Raw genomic sequence first — 14,243 nt, 5'->3', positions numbered from 1 at the left:
GGGATCATGCTCAGCGAAATAAGCCAGAAAGAAAAAGAAAAATACTGGATGGTCTCACTCATAGCAGGAATTTAGAAAACCTAAATAAGGGACCAGGAAAAAGATGAATTAATACAAAATAAAAATCAAAATCAACAAGCAACAAGCAACTATATACTAGAGACACACTATGGGGTGGGGGGGAGAGATGGGAGTAGGATCAAAACAAGGGGGGTGGGAATTGTACCGGGACTATAACCAAGATGAAAATGCATACCTTGTGAAAAATGAAAAATGATGTAAAAAATATGTAAAAGGAAAAAAAAAGAAAAAAAAGAAACACTGCAGTCATTTTTCTTCCCTTTCTTTTCCCCCATCCATGCTTCAGTGAATTTATTTAGCATGTAGTGAGCACCAGGCCCCACGCTAGATAGCTGAGATGTTGTGGTAAATAAGACAGTCATAATTCTGGCCTCTTGAAGGCTAATTCTGAAGTGATGAGAACGGGGGTGGGGTGCTGGGAATACAGAAATACACACAATGACAGTGCAGCCAGCTCTTGCTGAGAAGGGGGGAGACTCGTGGTTAGGGGCACTTTCCTGTAGGCAGCAATGCAAATGCAGAGCACTTGGCCAAAATTATGTTTGTAATAACAATTAAGATTTAGACTAACTCAGCATAGCAATCTTCACCCTGTCAAGTTTGCGAATATCATCCCATAAAGAAAGCCCAGTGAGTCTTTAAGCACATTTAGTTTGAAGACCAGACATCTAGAGTGTTGATGTTCTAAGGGAAACCTGCAAACTTTTGTTGAGGCAAAGTCTCCTAATATGGCCACCAGGGGCACCGTCACCCCAGGGTGGCTTGGTTGCGGGCAGAGGGGCTGAAGTAAGGCAGGATGGGCCTTGCCAGTCACTTACTGTAAACTGGGAATAAGGATACTATGCAGACAAGACAGTGAGTGGTGAAACCAGGGAACAACATATCACACCAAGAAGATAGAAAATGCAGGTCACTTTCACTCCTGATCTCACTGGCCCTGCTGTGCCATTGGACTTAAGGGTCTTGCTTTCCTTCTGAAAGTTTCCTCCCCTTTCACTTCCAGGACACAAGTCTCAACGACCTGTATTCTGTCCTCCATAATAACCACCACGTTCATTGAGCGTGTACCGTCAGCCAGGCCCTGTGCTAGATGCTATATATGCATTAACACCCTTGATCCTCTGAGCCCTGTGAGGTAAGTAGCGGCCTTCTTTGTGCTTCTGCAGATACGTATGTCATTACAGGGATGGTCTTGGGTCTAAATTATGTAACCAGCGGAGGTGGACTTTAACATTCGACAATGCTAGTTCCGAGTCCTAGGCCTCCACATTGAGGCTGCGATCCTGCCTCGCCATCCTGGCTGCTGTTTTGGGTCATAGGCTCTTCAAGTGATGCCCTCCTTTCCCACGTTCCTCCTCTAGACAGCTCCTGGGGGGTTCCCCCACAGACTGCTCTGAGGGGAGCTTCCTTCTGAGGAAGCAGGAGCAACACCATAATATAATGGGCTATATGCTTGTCTGGTCTCCTCAACCCAGCTGTGATCCCTCCAGGACAACTTTGTATTGCAGGTGCATAAAGAGCTTGAGAACTTCCTATGGTAAAGAATCAAAAGAGTTGGGCCTCCCTGGTGGCGCAGGTCATTGAGTGCTGTGCTGTGAAGCTGTCTGCAGCCTCTGTGGTGCGGGTTAGATCCTGGCTGGCTAGGGAGATACCCACATGATGCGGCAGACCTCTCCTGTATCTTCTGCTGCTTCTCTCAGCATTGTGTTTCGGTCAGTCTGCCTGTCTGTTCCCTGCTCTGTCTCTCGTGAATCCTCTCACCCTCCAGCACATCTGGCCTGTACCCCAGTTCTTGTGTAGATTGGTGAATCTTTAAAAAAAAAGTGTTAATGGAATCAATTAACCTCAAGAGAGTTAGATTCAAGCATGCACGGTTGTTCTGGAAGGAAAGTATTTGAAAACAGCTCTTTGAACCCATGACAGAGGCAGAACGCTGAGCAGCTGAAGGTACTTCTTTTTCAGTCTTGTAATTCTGTGGCTTTGATTTTGAGAGTAATACCAAGATCAAAGGGCAAGGGGCCAGTGCAGAGTGCCTTGGCAAGCAGAGAATGCTCTTCAACTCTGTATTTACACCACCACGGTCAGGGCCAAGGCTGGGCAGGATGGCATCGAGCTCAGCACCCCCTCAAGTTTCCGGGTCACATTCCTACCTCCGCGCTAGAAAATTTGGAAGGGGAGCCTGAGTCTTGGCCTGCCTTCTGAGCCCTCGTGGGCATGCAGCAGACACAGTTTTGCTAAAGTGCTTGACCACATCCCCCCAAAAAGCTTCTAGACATATACCCTCCTTGATGGCCACCACAAGCTATCGGTGGCTTTTGAGAAATTTAAATGTGACTGCTACTGGGCCCTTCATTTAATTTAATGTCAATTAACTTAAATAGCTACAGGTGACTAATGGGTACCATGTTGGACAGTGTGGCTCTAGAACATTTGTATCATTCCTGGTTCCACTGGCTAATTCTGCTCTGGGCAGTTTCTGCTTTAATGGTCAGTTTAGAAACATCAAGGGAGGAATATAAATGATTGCATGCCATACTCTGTGCAGAATTCTGGACAGGAAAAGAGGCAATCATTCATACAGACACACATATGTGTATATGAAGGTGTCTATCACCTATCACCACCATCGTCTATCACCTGTCTATCTATCAGTCATCTGTCTATCATCTATCAGCTTTTATCTATCAATCACTTATCTATCTGTTCATCTGTCCATCAATCCTCTGTCTACCTACCTCCCTATTCATCCATCTCTCTAGCAGCTTCTGTAGAGGTTTTGATGTCTCTCCTTCCCAACACTGCACCTCACTCAGAAGTCTATTTTTACTTAGATTTTGCTATTTCCCCCTTCTTCCTTTAAGAAGACATTGATTGACCTCATTGAAGGGAATGTTCTCTAAGTGTTGCCAAGGAACATCAGTGTGTTTTTTCTGCAGCTGGCACCTCTGAGGGTGCCTGGTCTCCGAGGTGTCTGCTCTGCCAGGGGTATGAGATGTCCAGGTCCTCAGCCTCCACCTCGCCCTGGAGATGCAGAGCAGGGAGGGCAAAGAGACTGCAGCCATCAGTTATGAGTGTTGTCTGGGAGAGGCTACATCTAATATCAAGAAAATAAGTTCTGAATCCAGCCAGGCATAGCTTTTTATTTCTAAAAAACTTTATTTAAATAAATTTTCCTTTTGTGTTTGAATTTTACAGAAAAGAAATACTGACAAATACTATACCACTTTGACCATTTTTATTCTTCTTGAAAAGGTGACCTCCTTTTCCCTAGATCTTCCCTTTCCCCCCCACCCCCACCCCAGATAAAAAAGCAAATCCTTGAGCCATGTGGGGGCAAGATCTCCTTGACTTTGGTGGCTGAAGCTGTTCAGCTCTCTCCCCAAACCTGTGCTGGTTTAGGAAGCCTTTTCTTCACCATTCTCTTGTGTCCTCCTTTTACCTAAGTCCCCTAAGATGGGCCCAGCAGGCTGCAGTCCCCAGTTGTTTCTGGTTGCCAGTGGCTGTTCTGGGACAGAAGCTGGAAAGGAGTGAAAATGGAGAGGAATAAAAGGAGGGGACTAGAGTGGTGTGGGAGCAAAGGGACTCAGACAAGAATAAAACCTGACAAAGGTGGAAATGGAATGGAAAGACAATGGACAGGCAGTGGACACCCTGAACTGGGCTCCGTCCACATGCCCATTTATTCAGCACAAACCGGGGAATCTAGCATGCCCCGGGTACTGTTCTCAGTCCTCTAGGAAGGTTGTCAGGAGAGTTGCATCGAGAGTTAAGCCTCATGCAGGGATGGGTCTCCTGGGTCCTAAGCTATAGAAGCCACCAAGAGCATTTCTGGGTGATTCACCCCCAGAGGTAATGCAACACCATTCGAACAGGAGCCAGCAGAACACTGCACCCCCCAGACAGAGGCCTTGTCATGGCGATGGCAACTGACTGCTATCTTAATTCAAACTAGCAGCCAGTTGCCATGGCAACCATGTTATGTGTGCGGTCCCTGATCCTGATGATCCGCTCCCCTAGATCATACCTGACACCCAGTTTTAGCCGTCAGCCTCCACATCTCCCCCAAGTCATCCATTTTAGGGGACCGCGAGTTGGAGACAGGAAGGGCAGCAGTAGATGTAGAGAGGCTCTAGTCGTCCTGATGGGGTGACTTGCGCAGCCACCTGCTCTCTGCCATGTTCTCCATGTGACAAGGAGATAGAGAATAAGAGGGTGCTTGGATCTCAGGTCAGAGGGCTTCATGAGTCGGGGGACCTGAGTACCCAGGGAATGTGGGACCTCTTAGGGTGAGAGGGTGAATGTGACTGGTGAATATGACTCAGCCCTATGGGCAGGCCTGACATATGATTCATAGGACCATTGGTTAGAAGACCCCAGTGCAGCAGTCACTAGACACTCACCTGTTCCAGGCCTAGGATACACCTGGGGTCAGGTGAGTACCAGGTAGCCCAAGTAAGCAAATGGAGTACATCTCCCCCTGAATATGGTCTTATAGAATTTCCTTTTTAGCTACTATAAATATCGAGTTTAGCTACATAATTAATTAAATTACTATCTCACACCATTTAGAACAGCTTCCATGGGAAATTATTTCAAGACAGCTACCCAGCAGATTTGCAAATAAACTTAGAGCACAACCTGCTTCTGAGCTGGAAATTAGACATGTTTGTAATATGGTCACAATAACAAAATGCCAACCACTTTATCACAGAAATGGGCCAACTCTGCCTCCTAACCTCAGCCCTACGGGGGAACATATTCCTCAACTCACTGCAGCCCTCATGGATCTCAGGGTGCCCATCAACCCACCCCTGGGAGCGGCATGCACCATCCTGCCGAATTCAACTTTCATCTGTTGCAGCAATTAGTGGGCTCCTTGGAAGAAAGGTCACTTGGGAGAATCGGTGAGGTATTCCAAGTTTACCCTTAATATCCTCATCATCACATATCCAACAGCATCCACAGACAGTTATGAGTACCAACGGTGTGCAAGGCACTTGCCTGAGCTTCAAGATAAATATTAATAAGCCTCTATATATAGCTTTATCCTTTCATTTAAACTCTCATCTCTGCATCCCGTCCGTGACATACCATGCACCCACTGCATGCTTATGGAATCACCTCCAGTGTGCCTTTGGTGAGGCTGTACCGGTGACTTGAGTCCTTCCCTTTTGGATACCACTGGTGATGGAGGAGATACCCAGATCAGGTTTCACATCTCCTTTCATCTGTAAAACACACCTTGCACAGGTACATGCAATAGCAGTCCCTGAGGTCAGTGGAGCACACCTGGTTCCCACAGCTTGTGAGCAGTCCCTTCCGGGATCGTGTGCTCTTGCTTGGAGAAGGCGCCTTCCCAAGTGATTCAGGGGGTAGTGCCTCAAAGGGAGGTCTGGAGCCACACGAAATACCTCTCAGTGGCAATGAGGACCTTGTCTTGAGTTGTAAGACTAGAATTTGCAATGAATGATGATCTGCTACATTTTACTGGTCCTCTCAGGAGAGAGGTCAGAAGCACAGAAACCTGGTGTGTATCCGAGTACAGGATGGGGACTGTACCACGTGGCTGGAATGTCCAAATATGAGGATTTCCAGTAAAAGGTTATGTAGGGTGGGGTGGGAAAGCACACATCTCTCACCTGAGTGGTATATGGAATAGACAGTGCAGAGGGACCTGCTAGGTAACTGTGCCTTTGTGCCTGCGTCTGGCCAGGCCTTCCTATGAGACTTCTTTTCACAAGACCAGATGATATAGAGCCTGGCCAAGGGCCTTGCACAAAATAGATATTTGATGATCATTTGATGAACAGAATCTATTTCCCAGGTACCTGTTGCCCAAATTTGTATGTGTGTGCATGTGTGTGTGCGCGCACGTGTGTGTATGGTATACACATGTGTGCATTTGGGGGACATATCAAGATGTATGGATAAATGTTCTTTGTGCTTTTGCATATGGAGCATGCCAGAGATAGGCGGGAGGCAGGCCTGAGTCTGTTGGGAAGAGTATTGCAAACGGACACACAGCTGCCTAGTCAGTGCCCTTAAATTGTCCATGTGGTCCCCAGAAGTACTCTCCAGGGGACACTTGTCCTGAGGTTTGTTCCCTGGTTGAACTGTTCCTCTGTGGACAGGAGTGTGTCCCTGAGGGTCCTGCTCCCCAACCTGTGTGTAGCTGGAAGCCGGCTTCGTTCCCGAGGGCACACCTCTGCTTCCTGCCTAACTAGACAGGCAGCGATGGTCTCTTCTCCAGCTGGAGAAACTTGGGCTGAGCAGAGATCCAGAGGTCTTCTTCAGCTTTCTTCTTCTTTTTCTTCTTGCCCTTGTTTCGCTCTGGCTGTCGACCGCTTTTGCCTGGTCGGTTCCAGCAGCAATGGCAACAGATGAAGATGAGTGTGATGACCACCAGGAGAGGCAGCCCCAGGAGGATGCCCAGGCAGATGGTGTTGTAGAGGCCCTCTTGGTGTTTGGTTGAAATGACAACCCAGATGGAGTTGAAGAAGGTGCTGATTTTCTCCATGGTGTTGGCTAATTTGGGGCCAGAGGAACCTCTCACCTCGCTCGTAAGTTTTGAGATCAAGAAGGTGCAGCCTTGTCCACTTGTAAGCTATTCCTCTTCCAGCTTCAGGTTTGGGCATGCCATTGACAGCACCTGGAGAGAGCAAAGCAGATGACTCAAGAGGAATGCAGTGGGGATGATCTACAATTTTTTGATAACCTCATAGATTTTAGGCTTAGGAAAGGGAGGGAATTGAAGTTTCCAGAGTTCATGGAAATTGCATTGAGACTCAATAAGCAAGATAAATGCATGCACGAAGTCAATGAGTATGAACGAATGCTTGCTATATATGTACTGGATTGGGCTTAGGAGATAAAAGTTAATAGTCTATCAGGCCTGGTACATAGTAGGTGCTCAGCAATGATCGGCTAAGTGGATTACTGTGTGTATTCAGTGTTCTGTTCCTGGTCAGCTCCCCGGACTCACCACCAGAGCAGTTCTCAATCTTTTCTTCACTGCAACTCGCCTGATAGTTGAGGAACATACACTTGCCACAGGAGAATTCTGTATTTGACCTTCTATGAGCACACCATGCCATTGTCAATGCTTATTAAAGCTTAAGCACAAGATGGAATGTCAAAGTCTTGCTGCTTGAGGTGTGGGGCTTGGCACTCCCCCAAGGAAGAACAAGTCATCAGTCCTCATCCTGTCCCTCTCCTGCCTTCCTTACTGTCTTTTGCTTCGTGCACTCTTCCCTCTTCCATGTCTCCTCCCTCCTTACATACCACTGTGCATTGTGCTTTGGTTGGGGGAACACATGCTGGTTTTCTCTGCTTCTGCTTTCCTCTCCCTTGCTACCCTCTCTCTCTGCTTTTTGTCTCTCATCCAAATAGTCCCAACTTTCTACGTCGGCTCATTCCCTTTCTTCACAATGGGAAAGGAGCTTAGCAGGCTTCTCAGTGATGGTGCTTGGAGCCTGGGATGGTGTCTCTGGATGCCCCCTACTCCCATCCTGAGCTCAGCTTACAGCTGGAGCTGTCTGGTTGCTTGGGCAGAGTAGGCCTTCTTTCTTTAACACCCTCCACCTCCCACACCTCTCCATATATTATTTTAAGGATCAGCTCTCAAGTATAAGTTCTTAGAAGCTACTTCAGTTCTGGGATCGACAGGTTCTTGTGTCCAAAAGAGACTTGGAAGATAAACATGATTCAAGAGAGTTGAAGAGCATTCTTGATGCAAGACATTGCCCTGGACCTAAAGATCAGAGTCACTGATATGCAGGCTGGAGACCCTAGAGATCAAGACCGACTCTCTCACTTAAAGATGAATCTCAGGCTCAGTGTGGTGAGGTGACATGTTTGAGACACAACAAGCTATAATAAATACCCAGACCTCTGGAGAGTGGGCCCAGTGGTCTCCCAAGTGTATTGGGCAAGCAGAAGTAAGGATGACATTATTTTGTATTTCATGTGAAACTTTTCTACTTTAACATGACATATATCTTTATGTAAACGACAGGTCCACTGTCCATGGAAGCAAGGGACCTTGGGTCAGGAATCATTCTGAAGACCAGGCCTCATTCTGATGTCCTGCACTGGAGCAAAAATGTGTGGGCTCTCTTGGGGGGTGTTATCTATGGTATTCCAGGGATTGTCCTTGGCTGTCTAGTTCCTTAGGTAATGCTTTCTGTAACCGAACTATGTATTTAATGCCCATGTGTGTGTCCAAGACATACCTGATCTTGGTCTTGGTCTGCTGGCATGTGACCCCATGCCCTCAGGCATCACTTCTATAATTTATGCAATTATATAAATTGGTACCTACGACTGTGCTATTTAGCCCATGGAGCCAGAAGTCATGCCAATAAGATGGCACTTATATACCAGGCACTATTCTTAGCACTTTGAACCTGTTAACTCATTTAATCTTCATTAAAACCTTATGAAGTAGGTACAGTTATTCCTCCATCTTACAGTCAAAGGGACAGAAATGAGAGTGACAGAGTAGAACTTGCTCATTCTAGGGAACTTGTTCCAGATTCACAAGAGGTGGGAGCCATTCACAGGTATTGCTCTGGGCTCCCTATTCCCTTGTATGGAATTAACCCATTTTTGGCAAGTAGCCAAAATTTACAGAATCTTACAACACTTGGCTAGTCCCCAGATTGACTGAAACATTTATCCCAGTCTGTTGTAAAAAAAAAGACTGCAGAGACTTCCCATTGTTAGATACTTCACACATGCATGAAGATTCATACAATAAAACCCACTCTTGCCCAAGTGGAGGTTTATAGAAAACATATGGCTGTTGACTTAAGCTCACCATGCTGCAAAAAAGTATTCTGAGAAGTCACATGCCCTCCTGGAGGCTGTGCCCCAGCCCCTCCGAGGGTACAGAAACATCTCATGTTGTGGACCTACTTCCATACCATCAAGTCTGCAGGCTCTTTATAGAGAGAACCCACCCATGGTATTCCTACAAGTCCTCAGATGGGCCACTCAACTGCCTTCTTTCCACGCCACTTGTCGTCCTTTGGATTTTCCTCCTCTCTTTGCCATGACCTTTGCTTTGATCTCAGCTTTGGATGGTTCAGTGTTTTTTGGCCCAGCTAGAGAGATGTTATTGCTCTGCTGTGGAAGACTTTAGATGCTTTCTCTAATTTGATCCTAATATAAGCTTCCCAACTGTTCCTGTGCTGTATTTCTGGGATTCAAATCAGACACCACAAACAGCCCATTTGTTGACAAACTCCTCTGTGCCAGAGATGGAGCTGGTCCCTGCAGGGAGTCTAAGTAACTGGGGCCACACTCTTGGAACTAGGGAGCAAGAGAGAGGAGATATTAGGTAGTTCTCATGGAAAAAGAGCTATGTGAGGAAGACCTAGGAAGATGACTAGGATCTTGACAGAGAAACATGGGTGAAAAATATATTCAAACATTCTAGTGAGAGAAACTTCTAGAACATGGGCAGGAGAACATGAGCCTGGAGTCCAGGGTGGGGAAGGGAAGGAATGTAGGTCCTGTGGTAGGGTAGGATAAACAGGTTTATAGGATGTGTGTGTATTTGGAGGTTTTATAATAGGAGGATTTTTTTTAAGATTTATTTATTTTTATACAAGAACTGGGGTACAGGCCAGAGGCACGGGAGGGTGAGAGGATTCACCAGAGACAGAGCGGGGAGCAGAACAGGTAGATGGACTGAAATACACTGCTGAGGGGAGCAGCGGGCGAGACAGGAGAGGTCTGCCGTGCCATGTGGATATCTCCCTGGCCAGCCAGGAATCGAACCCATGCTGCAGGGGCTGTGGACAGCTTCACAGCACTGCACTCAACCCACTGCGCCACCGGGGAGGCCCAATAGAAGGATGTTATAATTAGAGCTGCCCTCCAGGAAAAGATAACAAGTTCTGAAAAGCTCTGGAAAATGTTTTAAGAGCACTCTTTATTTAACAAGCATTTTGTGAGCACCCAGTATGTGCCATACGCTGTGTTAAGTGTTGAGGATTCAGTAATGAAGGACAAAGATATAGTTTCTGATATCACTGAGTTGTGTACATTCCTGCCAGAGTTATTATTATTGAGAGATTGTGTCATAAAAGGCAAATATAATAAGCAAATTCCAACTTAGGTGGCTTAGTTGGTTGAACTAGAAGCATGCATTTGAATTATGTGTTTATCTCAATGTCCCAGGCCCTCTGCCCCTCCTAACCTTTGTCTCAAACTCATCTAGCCCTTGGCACCTAAAATAGCCTTTGAATAAATAGAGTTCTTTTCAAGCTAAAGCTAAGTCAATAATTCACTTCTGGATTCCTAAGGATACTTAGTTGAGTCTGCTCTCCATACAGCCAAACAGAGTATTCATTAACATTTGGGAACCTAGTCTGGGGAAAATTCGATTAAAAGGTAGTCTTTATTATTTTTTAATCTAAGAATTTTCTCCTAGGCCCCCCAGGTTACTTGCTGAGCTCTGCTAATCTATAGTGTTTCATTAGTATTTATGAGCCTTGCGTTATTAGCATTTTCAGGAAACAATCAAATATCTCCTTGGTGGTATGAATTAAAAGTTAGAGCTTCCATGAAGTGTTTTGCAAAAAGAGTCATACCTTGAGCCCTAGAAATGCACTCTGGGAGACCCCATTCTTTTGTTTATTCTTCAGTACTGTTGACACTGAAAAATAATGCCTCTCCATTCTTGTAAAATCAACAATAGGTGCCAACCAACCTTTATTGTTTGATTATGGTTGTGGGGGTGAGTATGAGGAGAGAAAAGAGGAAGTAATTTTCAATTTCCTTGAGACCGAATGTTATTCATCTTTATATCCTTGGTGGTGTGTAGCTAGGGAGAAAGTCATTCATTCATCTTTTTTTCCCAACAAACTTCTGTTTGCCGGTGTGTTTGGTGTCAATAAAGAACAGAGCTCCTGGAGCCAGAAGAACTGGGCTGGCGTCCTGGGTCAAATCCCATGACCTTGGTGAGTTACTGAATCTCAGCTATAAAATGAAGCTAATATGTTCCTCTTGTAATGATGTTGTGAGGATTAAAAGAGCTCAATACAGTTAATGGATTCTGTAAACCTTAAAATACTATAAAACACAATCTATAAAATAGTGGATCATCTCCAGATGGGCTAATTCTGGTCTTGAGTTTTTCTTCTCTATCTCTGACCTGCATGCCCAATCCTCACTGCTAAAGAACCAAGGTCTTCCATCCCATGTAAGTAAAAAAAAAAAAAAAAGCTACATAGGCAATCTCCCTGCTCATGGCTGAACTTAAGGTCTTTAACTGTAAGTTTAGACATCCATCAACAGCATTTGAGAAGGGTTGCTTGAGGAGCCTCTGCTGGTATCTAGAGTAATGTTGAGCTCATAAAGTGACACCCGAGAAATGTGTCCATTTGCAGGCCTCAGTCCTCCCACCTGCCCCCAAGACTTTAGAAGTCCTTAAATGTACAGGGTCCTTCCATAGGGAAGCCTGATCCATCCCTGAGAGCCAAACGCTCCTCCAGAGTTGTATCCAGTGCTGGCTGTGCACTGGAGTTCCTTCCTGGGCTCCCTAAGAAGGGAGCAGACAACAAAGTGTGATGAATCCTGTGATCAAGTTTGGGGTACAGGGACCTGGGGGCAGATAGTGGGAGGGACAAGGAATTCAGGATGGAGAGAGTTAAGGGAAAGTAAGTGAATGGAAATGACAGTCAGGACCATGTGTGCTCAGTCATTTGCTCCATGACTATTTACAGAGCACCTGTTACATGCCAAGAACAGGCAGACCAGATCTTGTCCTTTTAGTGCTCAAAGTTTAATGTGTGTAGCAAATACTCATTCATGAACCCCCCAGATGGGTGTGAAAGTTTAGTAACAGCAAGTGCTATGAAGAGGAAGCCTGTGTGGTGGTAAAAGTGAGTAATACTCACCAGGGAGGTCAGGGCAGGCTCTGACAGCCTGGCTTAGTGAAGGTGTGAATGACAGAAATAAGAAATTTGTTTAGGGTGTCTGAAGTATTGAAACAGAATAAACTCATTTAAAGAATTTTCAAATAATATGCTTGACATATTTTCAACCTTCAGATGCATTTTCAGGCAAAGATTCTAAATTCAAAGCAATGAATTCAACTATGAATACACCCCAAGTGTCCTCCCCAAAGTCTGAAAACACAGGGAAATAATGTGTGTGTGTGTGTGTGTGTGTGTGTGTGTGTGTATTTATGAATAACTGGGTCTATTGCTTCTCCTGAAAAGGACCTTAAAGGACAGTGTAGGGGTGACAGTGGGGTGTCTTGAGACCTAGGAGGCAGGGAGTTACCACACTCACAGGGCCTTCTCAGTCATGGTAAAGACTGGTGAAGGCTGGGCCTCCCTGGTGGCGCAAGGGGTTAAGACGCAACCATGAAGCAATCCACAGCCTCTACAGCACAATTTCGATCCCCGGGCAGGGAGCAGTCCACATGGAGCAGCAAACCTCTCCTGTCCTGTCCACTGCTCCCCTCAGCAGTGTACTTCCATCAATCTGCCTGTTCTGTTCCCAGCTCTGTCTTTGGTGAATCCTCTCACCACCCCCCGACCTCTGGCCTAAACCCTAGCTCTTGCTTGTACCCCAGCTCTTGTAATCATAAATAAAAATAAATCTTTTTAAAAAAAGACTGGTGAATGCTGCGAGAGTCCTCAGATTCTAAGTAATAAAGGGACACAATTAACTGTGTTTCACAAAGAAAACTCTCACTGAGGTGAGAGACAACAAATTGACCAGGGTAGGAGCAGGAGGAGACAATTTCAATCATTCCAGGAAAATAGAGAATAGGACGAGGGTGAGTGTGGCACTGGGAGTCAGCCATGGGCTGTAGTGGGGGAAATCTCAGGCAGAGGTATCTGGGGGGGGAGTGTCCCCAAGCTGTGCTCTGCTCTCTCCTAGCCCTCATCTCTCAGGTTTCCGAGCCTGGCATAAAAATCTTTTTCTTGAAAGTGATTGCTTTAATGCCTTAGGCACAATTTTACATAAAATCAGAAATCTATGCTCTGTCCCTGCTCCAATCAGTAGAAGACACATGATTCATCGCAAGGCCTGTGCAACTGGACCTGGAATCCCCCGTCAGCCGGACATGCGATCCCACCTCAGGCGCTATCCAGTTCTCTGGGAGGACCATCTACGCCATCAGCCTCTGCTCCAGCTCTGGGGGGGTCTGCAGCCAGCTTCGAGCGCGTCAGGGCTTCTCCAGGGCCGCGTGGATTGTCCTTGTGCCGCAGAGAGCCTTTTCGTCGGGGGGTGGGGGGTGTCCTTCTCCATGTTGCGGGCCGGGCCTCTGGGCCAGAGCGTGGGCACCAGCGCCTGGACCTCCCCTCGCGGCAGCAGAGGCTCCCGAGCTGATGGTCTTGTAACCGACATTCTCATGGCAGTTGCAGGTCTCGGCGACGCTCTGGGGTCCCCCAGGGGCTCACGGGAACTTTTGCCTGTGTTGGCCACTTGCCTGTTGAGGACGCGCCCCACAAATGGACAGATAAGCATCACCCCCGCCCCGCGCAGGCCTCGGCCTGGGCGAAGAGGCGCAGCGTCAGGTCGCGGTGGGTCCCTGCGGCAAGCCAGCTCCTTTGCAGACTGAATTTCTTCCCGGGAGGACGATGGCTTTCTCAGAATCCGGCCTCTGCCGACTCCAGCCTCCTTGTGGCACTTGATGAGAGGCCCGGCCAGCCAACCCGGCGTCCTTATCAAAGGAGAGACTCGCATCCGCTTCCCCGTGGATACCCGGCCCGGAATCTTCTTCAGTATTTCTGCTCCAACCGCCACAAAAGTCTATCACTAGCAGGGGCCTCGCTGGTGGTGCAAGGGGTTAAGACCCAACCTATGAAGCTGTCTGCAGCCTCTGCAGCACAAGTTTGATCACCCCCCCCCCTCCCGCCGCCGGCCAGGGAGCTACCCACATGGCCCAGCAGACCTCTCCTATCTCACCCGCTGCTCTCCTCAGCAGTGCATTTCAGTCAGTCTCCTGTTCTGCTCCCCACTCTGTCTCTGGTGAATCCGCTCACCCACCCCGCATCTCTGGCCCGTACTCCAGCTTTTGTATGCATGAATAAAGAAATCTTAAAAAAAATAAAAAAAGTCTATCACTAGCATTTTAAATCTGTTCCTCTTGAGACCTGCCCAGCTTGCTGTGGAGGCAAAAATGGCCTCCTCTACCA

At 46.9% G+C, this 14,243-nt stretch overlaps 1 protein-coding gene across 4 annotated transcripts in view; it reads right to left on the bottom strand.

Moving 5' to 3' along the window:
• Window positions 1-3,240: 3,240 nt before the first annotated feature.
• Window positions 3,241-14,243, bottom strand: part of KIAA0040 (KIAA0040 ortholog) — a 35,698-nt gene continuing 24,695 nt past the window's right edge. For 2 of the 4 annotated variants that reach the window (XM_037506427.2, XM_037506425.2), the window contains one exon: window positions 3,241-6,730. In XM_037506427.2, coding sequence (XP_037362324.1) covers window positions 6,302-6,598 — 297 coding nt within the window. In that variant the 5' untranslated portion in view covers window positions 6,599-6,730 and the 3' untranslated portion in view covers window positions 3,241-6,301. The other 2 variants (XM_037506428.2, XM_054693454.1) reach the window with 2 other exon arrangements.

Source organism: Talpa occidentalis, unplaced genomic scaffold, assembly GCF_014898055.3.
Source record: "Talpa occidentalis isolate TD23 unplaced genomic scaffold, MPIMG_talOcc4v2.1 talOcc4.12, whole genome shotgun sequence".
NCBI lineage: Eukaryota > Metazoa > Chordata > Mammalia > Eulipotyphla > Talpidae > Talpa > Talpa occidentalis.
The sequence above is the reverse complement of the archived record's forward strand: the minus strand, read 5'-3'. Positions and strand labels throughout refer to the sequence as shown.